The 20,133-nt window shown below is 43.8% G+C and overlaps 1 protein-coding gene across 1 annotated transcript; it reads right to left on the reverse strand.

The window, feature by feature from the left end:
- Positions 1-726: 726 nt before the first annotated feature.
- On the reverse strand, positions 727-19,402 carry sars2 (seryl-tRNA synthetase 2, mitochondrial). Its single transcript, XM_079514459.1, has 16 exons — positions 19,046-19,402; positions 16,636-16,731; positions 15,317-15,346; positions 14,751-14,891; positions 14,573-14,627; positions 13,872-13,935; positions 12,972-13,077; positions 12,803-12,850; positions 11,598-11,706; positions 6,735-6,780; positions 4,592-4,679; positions 3,234-3,346; positions 2,677-2,770; positions 2,356-2,448; positions 1,993-2,058; positions 727-1,866 (listed from the first exon to the last, which is right to left on the reverse strand). The coding sequence occupies exons 1-16, from the start codon at positions 19,352-19,354 to the stop codon at positions 1,726-1,728; spliced, it is 1,599 nt and encodes a 532-aa protein (XP_079370585.1). The 5' UTR covers positions 19,355-19,402; the 3' UTR covers positions 727-1,725.
- Positions 19,403-20,133: the final 731 nt, after the last annotated feature.

Genomic DNA, 20,133 nt, shown 5'->3' on the forward strand with positions numbered 1-20,133 from the left:
TTAGAAAGAAGAAAAAAACGGCAGGTTACAACACTTTTTTTGTTTTTCTTCTTTGTAATTATTTGTTTGGTCCAAAATATTGTTTGTTATGAGTTGTCACGACTCGAGTTGGCTTTGTCCGCGGCGTAACCGTCTTTAAATAAATACTTTAAGAAATGTCTATGAGAATAATGCATTGGGTTTCATTTCCTGGTCCAGGGTAGGAGGCGGGACTGCGACGCTCTATAGATGCAATATGTTTGGGAAGTGCAATAATGTGGAGTTCTATTGTTGAGGTTTGATTGAATGCCTAACAATTGCCTATGATGTGTTTCAGTAAGTTTTGGGCTGGACCATGTCAGGATAGCATGGGGGGTTAAGATGTGCTGTTGTGATTGCTTATTGATGTTGTAGTGTGAAGGACTTATAACTTGTGTAGTTCACAAACTTGTAACATTTGTATGGTTTAAGGTTATTTATGTATTTATTGTATGCTTATGTATGTATTTATGGTATGTTCTCATTTGAAGACACCCCTGCAGATGGGATAGTCCATTATCTCCAGCTGGGTATAAAGGGCTGCCATTTTGCAGGTGAACTGAGGTCTGTGCTGAGAGTAGAGAGCTTCCTGTATTCATGCCAGTTGGTAGTGCTCTTTGGTGAATAAACATACTATTGGTTAACCTTTACCAATGCCTGTTGTACTGTTTCTCCAGCCACTAACACGGTCATTCTTACAGTGTTGAACTCCATTCAGTTCAGTGATCGGTTTTGATATCAATAAAGTTCCGTCCTTTTATTAATCTCCGTCCTGAGCGCTACTTTTTGATAGGATGGAGAACTCCATGTATGCCGCTCAGGGTGTTAACATTGTCATATTATAGCACCACCAGATGGAAAAAAAAAAACATGTTTACAATACTCCTACACATTTTGTCCAAACATCAAATGTTCCTGACCTGGTGGAGGCCTGTGCTCCAAGGGCTGTTTCTAGTTTACTATGTAAAAGTATCAAAATAACACTTTTTCTAGTCTGGAGGGTCCCTGGCAGAAAATGTTCAGATGGGGGTCCGTGGCCAAATACATTTTGGGGGGGGGTCCCTGGCATGAAAGGTTTTGAGAACCAGTGAGTTACAAACTACTGGTCCTCAGAGTTGGGACCACATTGGGCCTCCTGGTCCATTGCCTAAAATAGCCGATCTACAAGGTCATAACACGTCGCTTCACGGCACGTGCATTTGAGGATCTGGTTTGTTTTAAATCGTTAATATTTTTTACTTGAAAATAAAAATAAAAACAGGTATACCAGGATTAATGTGGTTATCATCTAATTTACAATACCAACCAACATATCAGAACTGCAGGTTTCTATGGTATTTCTTTTAGTGACAGGTCAGTGGAGAGTGACAGTACAGTGAGGGCAATAACACAGGTCACCAGCCAGGAACTGAATAAGGTACCGTACAGTAGTACGCGGCTACAGTTATTGTAGGACATTTTTGCTTGGTTGCGATGCATTCATGCCAGAGAGCCCTTTAACAGCTTCAAAATGTCCCATCATAAGGCTTTTGTGTCTTTCAAGTTAAGAGAATACTCCTGTGCGATCTTCTACTGCAGGGGTCCGTGTTCGCGGCTCCCACTTATGACTTGCAAGGCCTCTGAGAGGCTCCACGATGCAGATCTTTCTTTCAGGAAAGTCGCAACCGCTCCAACATTTGACAGCAATAGTGACAGTACAAGTACAGTTCATGTGGTCTTGGGAGTAGGTCTAGGCACTCGACTGGACTGGTTGGGTCCGATGTATCTCAGTGGAGTGTACGTCGGCTTCTCAATCACTTCCAGACCCAGATAGGGCTGCAAGGCTCGTGGGACACGCACCGTTCCCTCCTGCATGAGACAAAGAGAGAGGAGGGAGGAGGAGGAAGAAGAGTAGGGAGAGGAGGATCAGTTACATCGAGCATACGGATAGCCGATACCATCGCGTAGAAATGTTTATGCACCCAAGCATCTTACTTTAGTCTGGTGAGTCTCTAGGATAGCGATGATGGTTCTGGGGATGGCGCACGCTGTGGCGTTCACCTAGACAGGGACATTCATGGAGGTGTCAAAACCACTAAACCTGCGTTCAATTCAATTACATTTTATTTAAATGTCAAATCACAAGTTGTCTCAAGACACTTTACATGTAGAGCAGAGATCCCACCCTGAGCAAGACATTTTGCGACAGTGGTAACGAAAAACTCCCCCGGCTTAAAGGGCCACTTCACCCCTTTTGCAACCAGATCTTTTTTTAATGATGTTTGGGAGACAAGAAACACTTTCCCGGAGCTAACGCTCCGGTTCAGTCTCTATCCTTTTATTACTCTATGGCCTTACCGTGTGAGCATACTGCAGGCTGCCGTCCTCTCTCTCATACAGGATGTTGAGGCGTCTGCTCTGGTAGTCTGTGCAGTTGGAGGCACTGGAGATCTGAGATACCCGCACAGCGGCGCACACACACATAAACATAAACACACTCAGCTACAAAGAAATAGGAACATTATAAAAACTACTAATTTGTTATATGACAACTCAAAAGTAAATCATTGAATTGTTATTATGCGCGGTTCCCAAACCTATTTGTTACCTCCCGACCTAGCTGACGCACCCCCCCCCCCCCCCCCCCCCCCACATGGAAATATAAATGGCATGTGTCACCTCTCCATAATTGCCCCTCCCAGGCATCCAGGCTTCAATGTCAAACTTCCTGTGGGCCGGAGCACCCAGTTCCTGTGTTGGCATGTCCAGCACCCTGCCAGACAGAGACAAACAACAAGTATCACTTGGATTCAATATTCAAAAACACAGGTATGCAGTACTTTACAGTGATTCTCAAAGTCTTCTTCAAGGGGTCCTTGAAGGGGTTCAGACCCTTATGGATCTGTGAGTGTACATTACAAATGGAACCAAATGAACACGGATGATACTACAGTGTAGATCGGGGGGTCCCAGAGATCACAATGGAATCAAATAAGGGTCTGTAACCTAATGCATATCAAGCTAGGGGTCCTTGTTGTGAATCGCTTCTGACAGCTGTACGTAAAAGCCTTCTCTTATGGTGGTCCCTCCCTGGTATATCTTTTCAAATTGGGGGTTCTTGAGATGAAAACGTTTGAGAACCACTTGCTTAACACAATGATATAGATGGATGTAGCAATGAGAGAGAGAGAGCCAGAGCCAGAGAGAGAATGTTTGTGTGTTTGTCCACTACCAACCTGTAGTGTAGCTCCAGAGAGGAAAATATCTCCTTTTGGAGAGAGACAAACTCCTCTAGCAGCCGAGTGCTCTCCTCTCCCGTCTCATCTGCCGTCACCCCAAACATCTCCACCTAGATAGACAGACACACACACACCCACCCACACACACACACAAACAAACATGTCCATTTTGTCACTCAGGAAAATTAACACAGGGGATTTTTAACTGTGTACTTTGGTCATCTATAAATGCACCACGTCTCTGTCTGTGTGTACGGCTGTAATGCACGTAACTTGACAACCGTTCGGCCCCACCGACTTCAAATTCGACACACACGTTCCACACCCCCACCGGGAGTGCAGTGACCGGTGTCGAGTCGGTCGGACCCACGGTGGTCCAGAACCGCCACAAAAGGCCTCTGCCCGGGCTCTGGACAGGACACCTGCTCAGGCTTATGGAGATGGCCTGTTCTGACACTCCAAATGTGGGCATGCCTGACACAGAACTCCATATATAGGAATAAAGCACACAGAGAGACAGATACAGACATTTCCATATATGGGCATAAAAGGGACAGACAGATGGGTGGAACGGGTACTCTGACACAGGTACAACGGGTATTGCATAGCCGGGTGGGGCATGGATCTCCTCCAACTTCCATTGTTACCGACCTGGTGCACTACAGTCGGGCACCGGTCTAGTATTTAAAATCACACCTGTGTGAAGTGAGTGGTGCAACAGACTCTGTGTGGGGGTCCCCGGAAGTTCCAAACCCACAGGAACGTGCCCAGGGGGCCGGCCCGGTTCCGTCGAGCCTCCCCGCCTCCGAAATGGTTGAGAAATTACAGTTACCGTGTGGGGGTCCCTGTACTGTACTGTCACACCCAAAATCATCATATATACAGTTAATATGTGTGTGTGTGTGTGTGTGTGTTAGGCTGCACAACAGTGACACTTGGTGGTGAAAACCAACCAAAGGCTATTTTTGTGCTCGGACACAGCCAGCCAGCCAGGCAGCCAGCCAGGGACGGATCCAGGGACACACATAGCTTAAAAGCAAGGTGTCTACTTGTTAACCACAATGGTCAAGAAGAGGTGCACACACATCCACACATTTCAACAGGTGCAGGATCAAAAAGGATAGCTGAGAAAGAAAAGAGATCCGCACACCGTTTTCAAAGCTCCCAAAATAATTGAATGACAACGGAAAACAATACAACGTTTCGGTTTCAGGGGCCTTCGTCAGGTATCGATACCTAAGCATCCCAAAATAATTAAATTATTTTGGGAGCTTTTAAAACGGTGTGCGGATCTCTTCTTGTCTATTTGTTAACCAACAGTGTGGACACTCCATAATAGCTGTGTTTGGCATTACCTTGTTGAAGTGATGGATTCGGTACAGTCCCCAGGCTTCTCTGCCCGTGTCGGTCTCTGATCTGTAACATGTGCTGCTGCACACAGTCCTGTGGCAGGAAATGACACACCATGTGGTTGTTGTCGGGCAGAAACCTCTTATCTCCATACTTTGTGTTTTTTCACAGACAGGCTTTTTATATATTATTTATTCCGACTAATGTTGTCCCAATGACAATTTAATAGCTCTGGCGTTTGTCTTTTTAATGTATTGCCATTTTATTGCATGTACAGCAGTGACATTTAACTGGCCCTGAACACATTCCATATTCATGGATGGTTGGTTGAACAGGAAGACCATTTTGAACGTTTTTAATAACTTAACCAAAACGTGTTAATGGTTAAGAATTAAGGGTTGTGTGCTATAGTACAACATGAGGTCCATTGCTATGTACTATAAAGGTCCTAATAGGACGATAATGGACATAATTATGTCCATTTTGGTGACATACTGTACTGCTTCATACTATATTTGCACATTTTTTATTGAGAAAATAGTAAGTATTTCAATGTGTCGTGTGCACCCGGACCCTGGCATGGAAGACTCTTTGTGTGAAGAGTAGAGACTTCACCGATTTTCAGCCTATCTTCATATAATTGGTTCTCACTATAAATTGGACCAATTTTCTGTCTACTTTCGTCTTAGAAGAGGGGAGAGAGAGAGAGAGAGAGAGAGAGAGAGAGAGAGGGCACAAGCTCTCATGATGTGTTTCATGAACCATTAGTTGAGAGTTAGGGCATCATGACATTCATCCCAGGATGCTATTGGGTGGGGGCTGGGGGGTGCACAGGCAGATTAGACACACCAACGGACCGACATGCGGAAACAACGGTAGAACATGTGCTGCTCCGTGCTTGTGGTTAGGTTTCTGGTTTAAGGACTTCAGTGTTTTGTACCAAACTATTGTATGAGTACCGAACAAAGAATGTTTGCTTTCGCCATCTTGGTTGAAGAAGAGTCTGGGCAATTAAGTTTTAGTCTTAAAAAATGTCTCAATCTTATATTTAGTTTTAGTCAGGCTTAATCTAGTCGTATAGCTCTGAGGTCAACGATTAAAGTGTTGATTGATGATTCAACCTTGATGATTCAACTTTTGAGGGGATTAAGTCCACCCATCAAGCCCATTAGTGTCAACCTCAGACCAAGATGGTCTGATTTTGAATCTGAATGGCTTTGTGTTACTGCTATTGTCCTGGCTCTGTTCTAATTAAGAGCCATTTAGGAGTTTAGCATTTAAGGGTTTGTTTACTATCCTGTTCCCTGTAGGCCTATTGGATTGGTATTGTTTAAGCCGTGCAACCTTTGAGGTATAGGTTGTCGGTCTAATGACAGTCAGACCAATAGTATGTCTAAACTAAAGCCTGTACATGGTCCACTCAAACCTAGGTAGTCATAAATTGAGGGGGATGTTATGCAATGGACGGACTGCATTAAAAACTCATGCTGTGCTCTTTCCTGTTGATTTGCCTCTGTTTTGATATATTGCACTGATGAAACACCTGATATTCTTAATTTAGATTATTGTACTTTTACTTTTCATACTTAACTACATTACTTTTCTTAAAGGGATATTTCACTTTCAAAAAACATTTTGGACATTTTATCGTCTACTCAGGCTTATGTGAACACCCCCAGACAGTTTTTAAGTTGCTTGATTCAGTAATTACTAGATTAATTTTAGCTGCCAAGCCCATTATAACTTTAAACTCCATTTCAACCATGATAGATTCATCCAAAATACCCGTTCTTTTTTTCTGGTGACTCATACTGCCCCCCTAATACGTGAGGGGCCGTGTTTTTTCATTTACTGTTTTCATTTATGTTTAATAATTCTTTCACATTCGTTCACATAAGTAGACAATAAAATGTTATTTTTACCTTAGTACCAAGCACAAAGTAAATAATAAAGACTTAAACCATGAACTTTTATTTCCTTTTTCTGTCTGGTGGCCCCGACTTAAAAGTAATTTTACAATTGTGGCCCCCTGGCCAATCTACTGTATAGTTGAATACCCCTGCTGTACAGTAATTCCATTTAGAAATGTGCCATCATTCATACACTTCTAAGTGACTAAACTCCCAAACAGAAGAAGTGCTTTGTCACCTTACTGGCAGGTCCTTCCAGTTCACAGCATGGTCCATGAAGAACCCTGGAATGGAGAGGATATTATTACATATATACAGTCAAGCTTCAAATCAAAATCAAATCAAACCAAACTTTATTTATAGAGCACATTTACACAAATAGCATAGTAAAAACAACATAAAAGGAACACAAGTATTTAGACAGGTTAATTAGGTCAAACAACATTGAAAGCCAGGGAGAAGAGATGTGCTGTTTACTTTCTATGTAGTTTACCTTTAAGCCTTGCATGTGTAATGGAGACCAATGTTCCTTTGCCTAATTAGTAACTCTCCTCACCTGGTAGCCTCACCAGGGTATTTCATAGGTGATTAGTTTGGTCAAAGTCAGTTCAGTTCAAGCCAGCACACTGTCAAGAGCTCACTCACTGGCAGTGAGTCACTCCATGTTGAGTTAACCCTTTCTCTCAGGCCTTGGACAGGATAAGTCTGTAAGTTTGTGTTAATTGTTAAACTTTATGGCTCTTAAAGCATATCTTAGCTCTTAAAACAATATGCTTGTAAGTTGGTTTGATCATTTCTAAAAGGTTTTGTAATTTGATTCATTGAATGCAATTAGTACAGTGAGTACATGTTCTTTTTGTAAGCTTGTGTGATGCATAAAAAGGACTAATGTTTTGGGTTATGATTGTACTGTATTTGACACAAATGTCTGTGTTTTCTGTTTTTCTGTATTGCAGTTTTACAAATTTAAGTTATCACCAGTAAAGAACCTAAGCCAAGTCACTGCTTTTTGGAGCTTTATTGGGAACTTTGTTAGCTGTCTGCCAAGCCATACAGACTGTACACTAAACGTATAGTAAGGGCAGAACAGTAAAAAGACTTTAAGCACAGCGGGCTTCACAGAAAGACATGGCTCAACACTGCAGTTTATTCTCTTCATCATGTCACATTGAAAAGATGATGAAGAGCTCAAAACCAATCAGTACTGCTGCAGTAAAAGCACGTGCTAAAGCACAAGCTGCACTTGTCAAACTAGCCTATGCACACAAGGAAGCAGCAATGTTAAAACAACAAGCTAATCTACAAGCTAATCTGCTGTTGCTAAAATCAGAGGAAGCTGCAGAAATTGCATCAGCTGAAGCAGACGCACTACAATGTGTTCTAGAAGAAAATGAAGGAACCCACAGGAGCCAAATCAAAACTAAATTGCCGTCATTCAGCTCAGCTCAACGCACAAGTGAGTACGTGAAACAACAGTCTGAAATGCTTCAGCAGCAACAGTATGAATCACTGCAGCAGCAGCAGTATAAAGCAGTGGAGCAGCAACCTTATAAAACGCTGGAGCAGCAACAGCATGAAGCGCAGCAGCGACAACATGAAGCGCAGCAGCTACAACATGAAGCGCAGCAGCGACAACATGAAGCGCAGCAGCGACAGCATGAAGCGCAGCAGCGACAACATGAAGCGCAGCAGCGACAACATGAAGCGCAGCAGCGACAACATGAAGCGCAGCAGCGACAACAACATGAAGCGCAGCAGCGACAACATGAAGCGCAGCAGCGACAACAGTATGAAGCGCAGCAGCAGGACCAAGTGCTTCAGCGTCGCCAGGACGAAGTGCTTCAGCAGCAGTGTCGCCAGGACGAAGTGCTTCAGCAGCAACAGGACGAAGTGCTTCAGCGTCGCCAGGAAGAAGTGTTTCAGCAGCAGCGTCGCCAGGACGAAGTGCTTCAGCAGCAGCGTCGCCAGGACGAAGTGCTTCAGCAGCAGCGTCTCCAGGACGAAGTGCTTCAGCAGCAGCGTCGCCAGGACGAAGTGCTTCAGCGTCTCCAGGACGAAGTGCTTCAGCAGCAGCGTCGCCAGGACGAAGTGCTTCAGCGTCTCCAGGACGAAGTGCTTCAGCAGCAGCAGGACGAAGTGCTTCAGCAGCAGCAGGACGAAGTGCTTCAGCGTCGCCAGGACGAAGTGCTTCAGCAGCAGCAGGACGAAGTGCTTCAGCGTCTCCAGGACGAAGTGCTTCTGCAGCAGCGTCTCCAGGACGAAGTGCTTCAGCAGCAGAGTCTCCAGGAAGAAGTGCTTCAGCGTCTCCAGGACGAAGTGCTTCAGCAGCAGTTTCGCCAGGACGAAGTGCTTCAGCAGCAGCGTCGCCAGGACGAAGTGCTTCAGCGTCTCCAGGACGAAGTGCTTCAGCAGCAGCAGGACGAAGTGCTTCAGCAGCAGCAGGACGAAGTGCTTCAGCGTCGCCAGGACGAAGTGCTTCAGCAGCAGCAGGACGAAGTGCTTCAGCGTCGCCAGGACGAAGTGCTTCAGCAGCGACAGGATGAAGAGCAGCAGCAGCAGTCTGAAGCAGGCTATTGTAAATATTCACACCATGTTGCAAAACATCCCATACTTCACTCTTCATCAGTGCACCAGCTAACAATGGACAACGATGGAGAAGCTACGGTCAAACAAGGAAGGGAAGAAAGATTCTTAACGGAGCGCTTATCAACTGAGGAAGATCAGTGCGGGGAGCATGAGGAAGTCTTCATCCCACCACTAAGCAATTGCCCTACCACCATTCATGTTAATAAGAAGTTCAACTGCTCTAGTCCTAGTAGAGTCCAGGTCCTCTCTGATAGCTTCTGGAAGCAGGAATACCTGGAGACTCTACAGCCTAGGATGAAATGGCAGGCTGAAAAGCCCAATCTGCAAGTTGGAGATGTCATGCTGTTGGGGGACTCTCAGGTGACGGGGGGTGGGTGGCCTACAGGACTCTTCGTCAAGGCTGATCCCGGTCACGACAAAAAGTGTGTTTCAGAAATTGTTCTTCAAAAAGAGACTGTATAGTGGTATAACCAATTATACCATGCGGGGAGTGTGCTGTTTACTTTCTATGTAGTTTACCTTTAAGCCTTGCATGTGTAATGGAGACCAATGTTCCTTTGCCTAATTAGTAACTCTCCTCACCTGGTAGCCTCACCAGGGTATTTCATAGGTGATTAGTTTGGTCAAAGTCAGTTCAGTTCAAGCCAGCACACTGTCAAGAGCTCACTCACTGGCAGTGAGTCACTCCATGTTGAGTTAACCCTTTCTCTCAGGCCTTGGACAGGATAAGTCTGTAAGTTTGTGTTAATTGTTAAACTTTATGGCTCTTAAAGCATATCTTAGCTCTTAAAACAATATGCTTGTAAGTTGGTTTGATCATTTCTAAAAGGTTTTGTAATTTGATTCATTGAATGCAATTAGTACAGTGAGTACATGTTCTTTTTGTAAGCTTGTGTGATGCATAAAAAGGACTAATGTTTTGGGTTATGATTGTACTGTATTTGACACAAATGTCTGTGTTTTCTGTTTTTCTGTATTGCAGTTTTACAAATTTAAGTTATCACCAGTAAAGAACCTAAGCCAAGTCACTGCTTTTTGGAGCTTTATTGGGAACTTTGTTAGCTGTCTGCCAAGCCATACAGACTGTACACTAAACGTATAGTAAGGGCAGAACAAGAGATGTGTTTTAAGCAAAGACTTAAAAGCCTCTAAGGAGCGGGCAGACAGTTCCAGAGTTTGGGGCCGGCCACTGAAAAAGCACGGTCGCCTCTGGACCTGTAATTAGAATTGGGCACGGTCAGGAGCCGCTGGTCAGCTGACCTCAGGGCCCTGGCTGGGGTGTATGGGTCCATGAGGACCGATAAATACAGGGGGGGGCAAACCATTTAGGGCTTTAAAAACAAATAATAAAATCTTAAAATCAATGGAGTGAGGCAAGGATGGGAGTGATATGATCACGCCTCCTCGTTTTGCACAAGCTGCAGACGTCTGAGGGCAGACTGGTCCATGCCTATATATAGCGCATTACAATAATCTGCAAAGCAAGTACAGTAGGTCTGAAGATCAACCAGAAGAAGACAGAACTGATGGTGCTCAACATCCCAAACCCCACACCAGTACACATAGAAGGAATAAACCTACCCACAACAGAACATTTCACATACTTAGGCAGCGTAGTAAGTCATGATGGAGGCGCAGGTAGTGACATCACAAGCAGGCTCAGCAAGGCCAGAAACACCTTACAGAGGCTTAACAATGTCTGGAAGTCGGCCCAGTACAGCACCAACACCAAACTTAGACTGTACCAGAGCTGTGTCCTGTCTACCCTGCTATACGGTTCTGAATGTTGGAGAACGACAGAAAATGATCTCCACAAACTGTCAACCTTCCACACCAAAAGCTTAAGGAAAATCCAACGAATATTCTGGCCCAAAACCATCTCCAACCAACACCTTCTTGATCTGTGCAAACAAGAAAACATGGATACCATCCTTATGAGAAGGCGGTGGAAATGGATTGGGCATGTAATACGTAGAGAACAAGACAACGTCACCAAAACTGCACTTCACTGGACACCAGAGTGCAAACGCAAAAGAGGCCGACCCAAGAACACATGGCGTAGGACAGTGGAGGGAGAGTTGAAGACCCTGCATCACACCTGGGGATCTAAAAAGACGCTGGCCCAGGACAGACTGAAGTGGAGATCTTTTGTTGCTGCCCTACATGCCAGCCGGCATAAAGGGCAGTACAATAATCGAGCCTTGATGAAATAAAGGCGTGGATGACCCTCTCGAGGTCAGGTCGGGAAAGGTAGCCCTTGATCCTGGACACGAGCCTAAGTTGATAAAAACTAGTTTTGACCACAGAGCTGATCCGTTTATTAAATTTAAGATTATTGTCAAACATCACACCCAGATTTTTTTTACTGATGAGTGGATATTAGCACTGAGGGGTCCTGGGGGTGGCAAGGGAAGGGGCTGACTGTTGGCCAAAAATAATAACCTCAGTCTTACTCTCGTTGAGCCTCACTTGCCACCCTACTGTGATGAGTGCATACAGTATACTGCAGCCTTACCTGCCACTCCTACCTCTCCAGTTCCAGCCAGGTTGAGGTCAGGGAAGCGGGTGGGGTCCAGGGAGTACACTTGAGAGCGATGAGCATTGGGCTGCATACCACAGCCCTCCTGGAAGGGGACGACCGAGAGAAAGAGGAAAAGGGGAAGGGTGTGTATATCACTGTATATCATTCAGTATTTAAGTCCGACGTCATTTTGTAGTGCTACGTTACGTCCGGGTCCAAGTGGCACCAGCTCCCGTCCGCAACTCATTGTAAATAGAATATCTAAACGCGTGAATATTTTTACAATGACGTTATTTTTCAGAAAGGAAGCCATTGAGGGTTAAAATGGGTCTTAATGCTTCCAACTCGAGTAGAATTATTAATGTTTTGTACAATTAGTCCATGACAAAAAAAATATATGATGTGGAGACAATAAAGACTATTATTATTATTGAAGGTGGTAACAGTCATATTTATTTAGAATGTTTGCAGGCTTGAGTATGTTGAATCTAGTTTGCATTAATGAGGATTTAGTTGACACAATGAAATAAAATGGCAATAGTATTCCGTGTGGGGCAGACGGCCTGTCACAGCCAGATTTGGGAGAGCAGCGCAGCTGTGTTGTTGCGAGAAAAGCGGTAAAATGAGACTTTCGTGGTCTCAGATTTAGTCCGACGGAGCGTCACAGTATAACTCTATGGGGACACAAAAGCGACACAAAAGTAGGACCCGGAAGTATCTCAGGAGGGGGCGCTCACGTCACAGCTAAAATACTGAATTGCTGCCGTGCAGAAACCTATTCTCTCCACATTCTAATCTAAACTTGTTGTGGGGGGTTTTTTCCTCGTAAATTAATACCCTACTTGGCCTAATACTTGACCATACTACAGTGTCATCCAAAAGCAACAAAAATAGCAGAACTGCAAGTAAAGCTCGAACATGCAGCGTGAAGTGACGCGTTTCTAGCTTGTTGTGTATCCTACGATATCCAGGTATGTCAACCCAACTACTTTGAGGTCAAGGTCAAATGGGAGAGAAATGTTCTTTGTTTTTCCTCTTTTTTTTAAAGATTTTCTTTTTGGGATTTCATGCCTTTATTGATAGGACAGTAGAGTGACATGAAATGAGGAGAGATTGGAAGTGGCACGCAGCATAGCAGCTTAGGGTGCCCGGTCCACAACGCCGGAAGCCCGGGCCGAGAGCAAAGTTCTGGTACTCACGAAAACGGCTCCTTTCAAAATGTCTGGCACCACCATGGGGATGAAGCCCTGTAGATGTGGCAAGACAAACAAGAGGCCTGATGTTGTGCAGTCAGTAAGTAGAGGAAAATGACTACACACGTTCATATCTATAGACTTCATCGTCGTCTTTGCCACACACAAGACTTACCCGCCGTTGTAACATGTCCAAGGCAAAGTTCTGCAGAGCGGTCTGCAATCTGGCTCCCACTCCCCTCAGATAATACGACCGGTGGCCAGAAATATGGGCCAGATGCCTGGAAGATAAAACAAGCCAATGGTTTATACACACCAGCACAAGGACAATCAGTATAAAAGTTGTTCTGGACAGTAGAAAAATGCACAGAAAATGTTCCATTAAAGGGGAAAACCACCCATTTTCAACATTTTACTATGTCATTAATATACCTTAGAGCTGTTGTGTGGAAATAATAAAAAGGTCCCCCCATTTTGTTTCCTAGAACTGTAATTATGAAAAAACCCATTAACATGGTGAAACACATCTTGATGATCTCATCAAGATGTGTTTCACCATGTTAATGATTATTTTCAGACATCTAGTTCTAGGAAACACAGAATGGGGGGACTTTTTTATTATTTCCACACAACAGCTCTAAGGTATATTAATGACATAGTAAAATGTTGATAATGAGTGGAATGCCCCTTTAAGGTCATGACAGGAGGTGCTGTCAAATAATGTATTTGGTCATTTCTTTCCTACATCCTGGGATTTGTTTAATACACAAGTATTGTTTTACATGCAAGAGCAGAGAGGAAATTAAAATTAGCTACAATATTAGACAGGGCAAATACCAGCTTGAGAAGACCAGAGAGAGTGCTCTGACTGTATGTCATCTACAAAGTTAAACACAAACCTCATTCCAAATAAAATATCTGAGGGTGGAGGAGAACAATTTTATCGGTGGCATAAATGTATACTTATTTATGTGAAGATTACATACACAACACAATAGCTACACAAAATCATTAGAACTTTACAAGACAATGGACAGCAGATATTGTGAAGAATGTTTAAATGGAAAAGTCTCACCTTTGCCTTAAAATGCCCAGTTTCTCCCCTAGCTCTACGTGGCCTCTGGGTTTGAACTCAAAGACTGTAGCAAAACGAAGAGAAAATGGAGGTCAACATGTAGCCGTGAATGTGTTACAAATTAGGTGACAAGATGACGAATCCATTTATACAGTATGTGCATTTCACACAAATAAGCTGTTGCCGTCGGGCAGAAATCTCTTATCTCCATGGTCTAACCTTTTGTGTCATCAATTAACGTCCTACTTGATCATATACAGCGCCACACAAAGTCAGATCCCCAAGCTTGAAATGCAAGCTTGGGTGATCTGCTACTTTTGCTATTTTTGAGGGGCGCATTGCCCCTCCTATATATAGGTTTTATGTTAAAAACGCCATTGATATTGAAGGGAAAATTTACATCATATTGTTCCTCATTACGTCATATTGTTCCTCATTACGTCATATTGTTCCTCATTACGTCATATTGTTCCTCATTACGTCATATTGTCTCTTTATTGTTGATGGCATTTCATGTTTGTGTTGGCACCGTTTGTTTTACATCACCATTACATCACCTAATCAACGAGTTAGACTTTAATATATTAGCGCCCCTCACTTCACACGGGTGTGATTTTTAAATTTGAATCCTGAAGAGTAACGTAAAGTAAAGTTTTGGACATATGAGGTTTCCACCCGACAGAGAACCAGGTTCACGTCACCTGGTTTCTCCCCAACCAGCTCCAACACTCTGGCTTGGCTCTCCTCTCCGATTGGCTGGAATAGGAAATGGGGAGATTTAATAACCTTGGAACGACCACACCGTTTTCAACGACTACAGCCTAATTTATAATTTGGCATACGGCCTTGTTGTTCGCCTGTGCGTGCGTGAATGCTCACCACATCAGGGTGTGTGGTGTTGGGCAGTCTGAGAGCTTGTCTGTAGTGCTCCTGTTCCAGCTCAGTCTCTTTGGGGTACAGGTCATTGAGCCGGACGCGGATGTCTCGACCATTCTTCCGAGCCTGGTTGTACTCCGGCAGCTGAGTGACAAATCATCATTATGACGAAAGTACGATTTTGACATTTTACTTTTACGATTAATTGCCACTCAAATGATTGCGATTAACAATTAATTTAATTGTGTTGGAACATTATGAATAAAAAGGCTTCATAAAACAAAAGGCAGAATAAAAGGCACAGGTCCGATATGACAAATAAGCACATAATAAAAACATTAAATAAACATTAAAAGTGGAAATAGCCAATCTACAAGCTGAAAACACGTCACATCGTGATGCGTATTCCACTATTTTAGATTTTATTTTTATATGAACATTGTATGTAATGATAATTAAACAAAACATAATTGCGATTATCTCAAATAATTGAGATTAGGCGATTATAAGAACGTTAAGACTAATTGACTCAAGAGACGATGTGATGATTAAGTCAAAGTTTAGCTTACGTTAGCCAGGGTTTTCTTGTCATTGTGGTCCTGTGGAGATAGATACAAGATGAAATGTCAACTACATAAGATATGTTATTTTATATTAATACGAAGAACTAAATAATAGAAACTCCATTGTGTCATTGATCACCTAATCTAATGGTGGGCAGCCGGTCATATCTTATTTAAACAAACCAACATACAGTAAAGGTGGCCTTACACTAGCCGATAATCGGGCATTTTTGATGCTCGGGGGGTGCCCGACCGCTCAAAGCGCGATCGGCCCGATCAACATCAAGAATGTTTGATATTTGCTCTGCCCCGCTCCGATTATCCTGTAGTGTGTGGTGCTATCAGATTTCAGATTGAAAAAAATCGGCTAGTGTAAGGCCACCTTAAGTGAATACATTGTATCTGCACATTACTGAAATTTCAATTTAATTACTTTTAAGACATTGTTAATACCTTTGACCATTACTACACCAAAAGTAATCAACAAAATATAGACTACTATAAAGAATTGTCAAATATTACCTAAGAGAGGCAACACATTTGAAAATAGCCGATGTACAAGCACATAGCTTGTAGTTTAGCTATTTTCACAATATTTATCTATGGAATCAAGTCAAGCTAACTCCTACAATTCCAAGTGCTTGTCAGGGTGGGGTGGGCAGGGGGGGAGGTCCCCCAGTTCAAATATAATTGTTTTGGGGGATCACAGGCAAAGAAAAAAGGCAAAATCAGTTTAGGGATAAGGGGTAAGGCACTGGCGAAAATAGGGCCCTTGGGCCCTGAGAGCTCCCTCCAAGTGATCTTTATGGCCATCTGATCTGAGCAATTACCAGCTGGGTGAGACTTGAAACTTGTATTTCTCCCGTGGGATTAATAAAGACCTACCTTTAATGGTGCTGAAATCTGAACCAAGATGCTACTGAAATCAATTAGCCCTTCACTAAGTCCCTCCCCAATCCATCCTTGTCCAATAGGCACGTTAGCAGCGAAGAAAGCTTGACCTGCATAGCAACCGTTGCTAAACTATTTGGATTGGCATTGGACAATCGCTTTTTGGGGTGGGATTTAGTGAAGGGCTAATTGCAATCACATTTTGTCCCTGTCGGGTGGAAACCTCATTATGTCCAAAACTGGTACTTTTCAGGATTCAAATTCAAAAACAGCAAAAGCAGAAGATCGACAAGCTCGGGGGAAAAAAACAACGTCGTCGCTGTAGCATGAACAAGTCAAAAAGTTAGAATATGGAGATAGGAGGTTTCTGCCCCAACAGCTCCAGTACTCCCCTCTTCAATATCATCAGTGTACTTTTGGTATTGATTACTGACCACTAGGGCTCTGACTGAGTCACTGATATGCTTCTTCTGCTGCTCCAGCTCACAGATGTCCCTCCTCACCGCCTGCAGCTGCTGCCACACCTTGGCCTGAGAGAGAGAGAGAGAGAGAGAGAGAGAGACGAGTGAAATTATTTGAAATGCAAAACCAGACACACAGATATGGACTGGATATAATGATTGATATCATCATTATCTGTGTGTCTGGTTTTGTATGCCAATTCTTTATAATGCACATATGCAAATAGAGCCCAGTAAAATCCTCAGTGTTAATTAATTGTCACTCACTCATACAGGTACATGGCTAGCAGTGGAATGTTGGTGTGGCCAGAGCCATCCAACAGAAGAGTTGCGATATAGAGGGAGAAAACAGCCCGGTCACGTGGTTCATGTACTCGCGCGGTTGTCCCTATTTGATCCCTATTTGAAGCCTTCAAATAGGGACAAACCAATAGAAGTCTATGTAGAAGAGCAGTGGCGTGCACATATATTTAGAGGGGCAGGTGCTAAAAAAAGGGCACCTTGTGCAGCGTGTGGAACCAGCCGGTTGCCTTAATAGTGTGAGATTTATAGATTTTGGGTCATAAATAATATATTAGAAGCTTTTTATAAAGAATTGATCAATGTCACAATGGTCCACATACTGTACACTGTACAATTCTTTAATTATTATTAAAAAAAAATTAAAGGGCACATTGCTGTCCAGAGGGAAAAGGGCAGGTGCTCTAGCACCACCTAGTGTCTATCTGGGCACGCCACTGTAGAAGAGCCGCCATTGGACTGGCCCCATGAAGTGAACAGAGTTTGCATAACTCTGTCTTACTCTATGGCTCTGGGTGTGGCTAACCATGGTTCACATGACCGCTGTCTGTCATGATATGACCGTCGTGTTTCAGGGCTCGTGTGGCATGCCCTGCTGACTGTGCTGACAATAACAATTACAATACTGGAAATGCGCTCTGCCAACTTGAACCTTGGTAAATGGTGTATTTATATAGTGCCTTTATCCAAGGCGCTTTACAGAGATTGTGCATTACATTCACCCATTCATACACCGATGGCGGCGGAAACCATGCAAAGCACCAACCTGCACATCGGGAGCAATTAGGGGTTCAGTCTTGCTCAAGGACACTTCGCCTCACAACGGACTCCCTTAAATGTTTTAAATCTATTTTAAAACTCTATTTGTTTCAAAAAGCATTCTTGTTCTTCGCATTCTTGCTCTGGGGGAGCCCGGGGTTCGAAGTGGCAACCTAGGGTTACCATCCGGTCACTCTAACAGCAGCCCTCGTACAAGGTTTCTTTGACTATGCATGCACCTCCTGGTACCACAGCACCTCAAAGGCCCTTAAAACTAGGCTCCAGACTTCCAAAAACAAACTGGTCAGGCTCCTACTTCGCCTCACCCCCCAAACCCACATCACCCCTGCCCACTTTGACAGGCTGGCTGGAATGGCTTAGGGTCGACGACAGAGTACAGCATCTTGCAATGGGTCTGGTCCACAAGATTCGATACACCACCAAGATACCCATATACCTGTCTAGATACTTCCTTAATGTTAACGAAGTCCACACCCACAACACCAGAGGGAGTGCAACGAACCATGTACAGCCCAGATTCGGCACTAAATTATTTTCGCTCCTATGCCACCAAAATGTGGAACGCCCTACCAACAGTCATTAAGACATGCGAATCCCTTGACTCCTTCAAAACCGCTCTCAAAGGGCACCTACGGATGGCTGCAATTCGAAACTGACCCCCGTAAAATCTGAATCCCCCCCCCCCCCCCCTTTTTCCCTCACTGTATGTTTCTTTTCCCTTTTTACCTCCATTATGATGAATTCCTGTTCTGTTCTTTGTCTATATAGAAGTGTCTATTTGTACGTCTCTAAATGTTTTGATGAATTGAACATGGTGGACCCTCTTGTAAACAAGTGTAATGCTTAATTGGGTCGTCCACTCACAGTTAACAGTCTTTGTATTGAGTTTGTGCTTGAAATGTACTGTAATTCTGCAAACTGTTAATAAATATTTCAATCAATCAATCAATCAATCAATCAAAACTCTACCGCTGACCCACTGCCGCCCGTAATAACAAGACAATACTGGATGTGATAAAAAATATATATATACAATTTCAATATTTTTTCCAACAGTACAGGCAACCCGCTTTAGCACCAATGGTTCAGCAATATTCAGAATATGGGGCAGAATAATTGAGTAGCCAAAACAAAAAACACTGGCTCATATTGGGGTCCAGGGACCCTCAGGATTTTGGGCCTGAGGGGGTATGGGGTTCCCAATGGATGGACCCTTACCCTTTTTTCCCCCGGGGTCCTACCTTGAAATTAAAACGTGTAAGAAAGGAGCCCTGCTGCCTGACACATAAAACAAGCACCTTACCATCTCCCTGACATCATCCCCTCGTAGGTCCCCCTTCCGGTTCTCCACGTTCGCTATGACCTGCTCGGGGTTGTCACACACCTCTGACATGTCTATGCGGGGCTTGTCACTGTAGCCTGCCTGGATGTGCTCATACAGACTGCTGCGGATGCTATGGTGGTGAGACAGGCGATGCGGGGTGGACAGCAGCACCCGATCTGTCCCCTGCTGCTGCCTCGCATGTCGGCTGCAGGTCACCACCGGTCTGTATGCACGCAGTGTGGTTGTGACACCGAGCCGAGCGATCATCACACTCATGCACGTCGCCATGTTGTGTGGATTGTTGTGGATGCTCTCCTTGACTTCTTCATTTGCCTGCCTGCGTTGTACCAGTAATAAAGCCGCGTACCTCCACCTAGTGGAAGTATATAGTATTCAATATTCTTGAGAAAGAAATGTTGCTATTTGTCCCAAAGTGATTGAAAAGAAAAAAAATCACACCCGTGTGAACTGAGTGGTGTAAGGTATTATATAGCTGTATATCAGCTGTGGTCTGACGTAATGTCTGACGATGAAATCACACCCGTGTGAACTGAGTGACCATAGCAACCATGCTATTTTTTGAGTGGTGTAAACCACTCCTACAACTGGCTTTTGTGTGCAGAAAAAAATGAGCATGGTTGCTATGTTCAAAATAATTTCTGACGTAATTAAATCACACCCGGGTGAACTGGATGACCGTAGCAACCATGGTCATTTTCTCTGCACAAAAAAAGCCAGTTGTGAAATCACATCCAGGTGTGATTTCATTACGTCAGATCAGAGCTGATCAGGCTATATAATACCTTACCTTATATAATACCTCACATCGGACAAAAACTCCAGCTGAATCAACTTCATGGTCACAAATCATCACATCAGAAGACGAGTCTACCTAGCCAAAGATCTTTAACGTCAGACATTACGTCAGACCACAGCTGATCATGCTATATAAAACCTTACACCACTCAGTTCACACGGGTGTGATTTTTTTGGTACGAACAGACACGTAAACTAACAAAGCTGAAATCACACCCGGGTGAACTGGGTGACCATAGCAACCATGCTCA

This window comes from Electrona antarctica (assembly GCF_951216825.1).
Source record: "Electrona antarctica genome assembly, chromosome: 11".
Taxonomy (NCBI): domain Eukaryota; kingdom Metazoa; phylum Chordata; class Actinopteri; order Myctophiformes; family Myctophidae; genus Electrona; species Electrona antarctica.

Excerpts from the sequence above, each read along its gene's own strand:
- sars2 (XM_079514459.1), bottom strand. The coding sequence starts at position 19,354 with ATGGCGACGTGCATGAGTGTGATGATCGCTCGGCTCGGTGTCACAACC. Across the intron at positions 14,892-15,316 it reads ACAAGAAAACCCTGGCTAAC|CTGCCGGAGTACAACCAGGC; the intron begins GTAAGCTAAACT and ends TTTGTCACTCAG. Across the intron at positions 13,936-14,572 it reads GCTGGTTGGGGAGAAACCAG|TCTTTGAGTTCAAACCCAGA; the intron begins GTGACGTGAACC and ends GTTTTGCTACAG.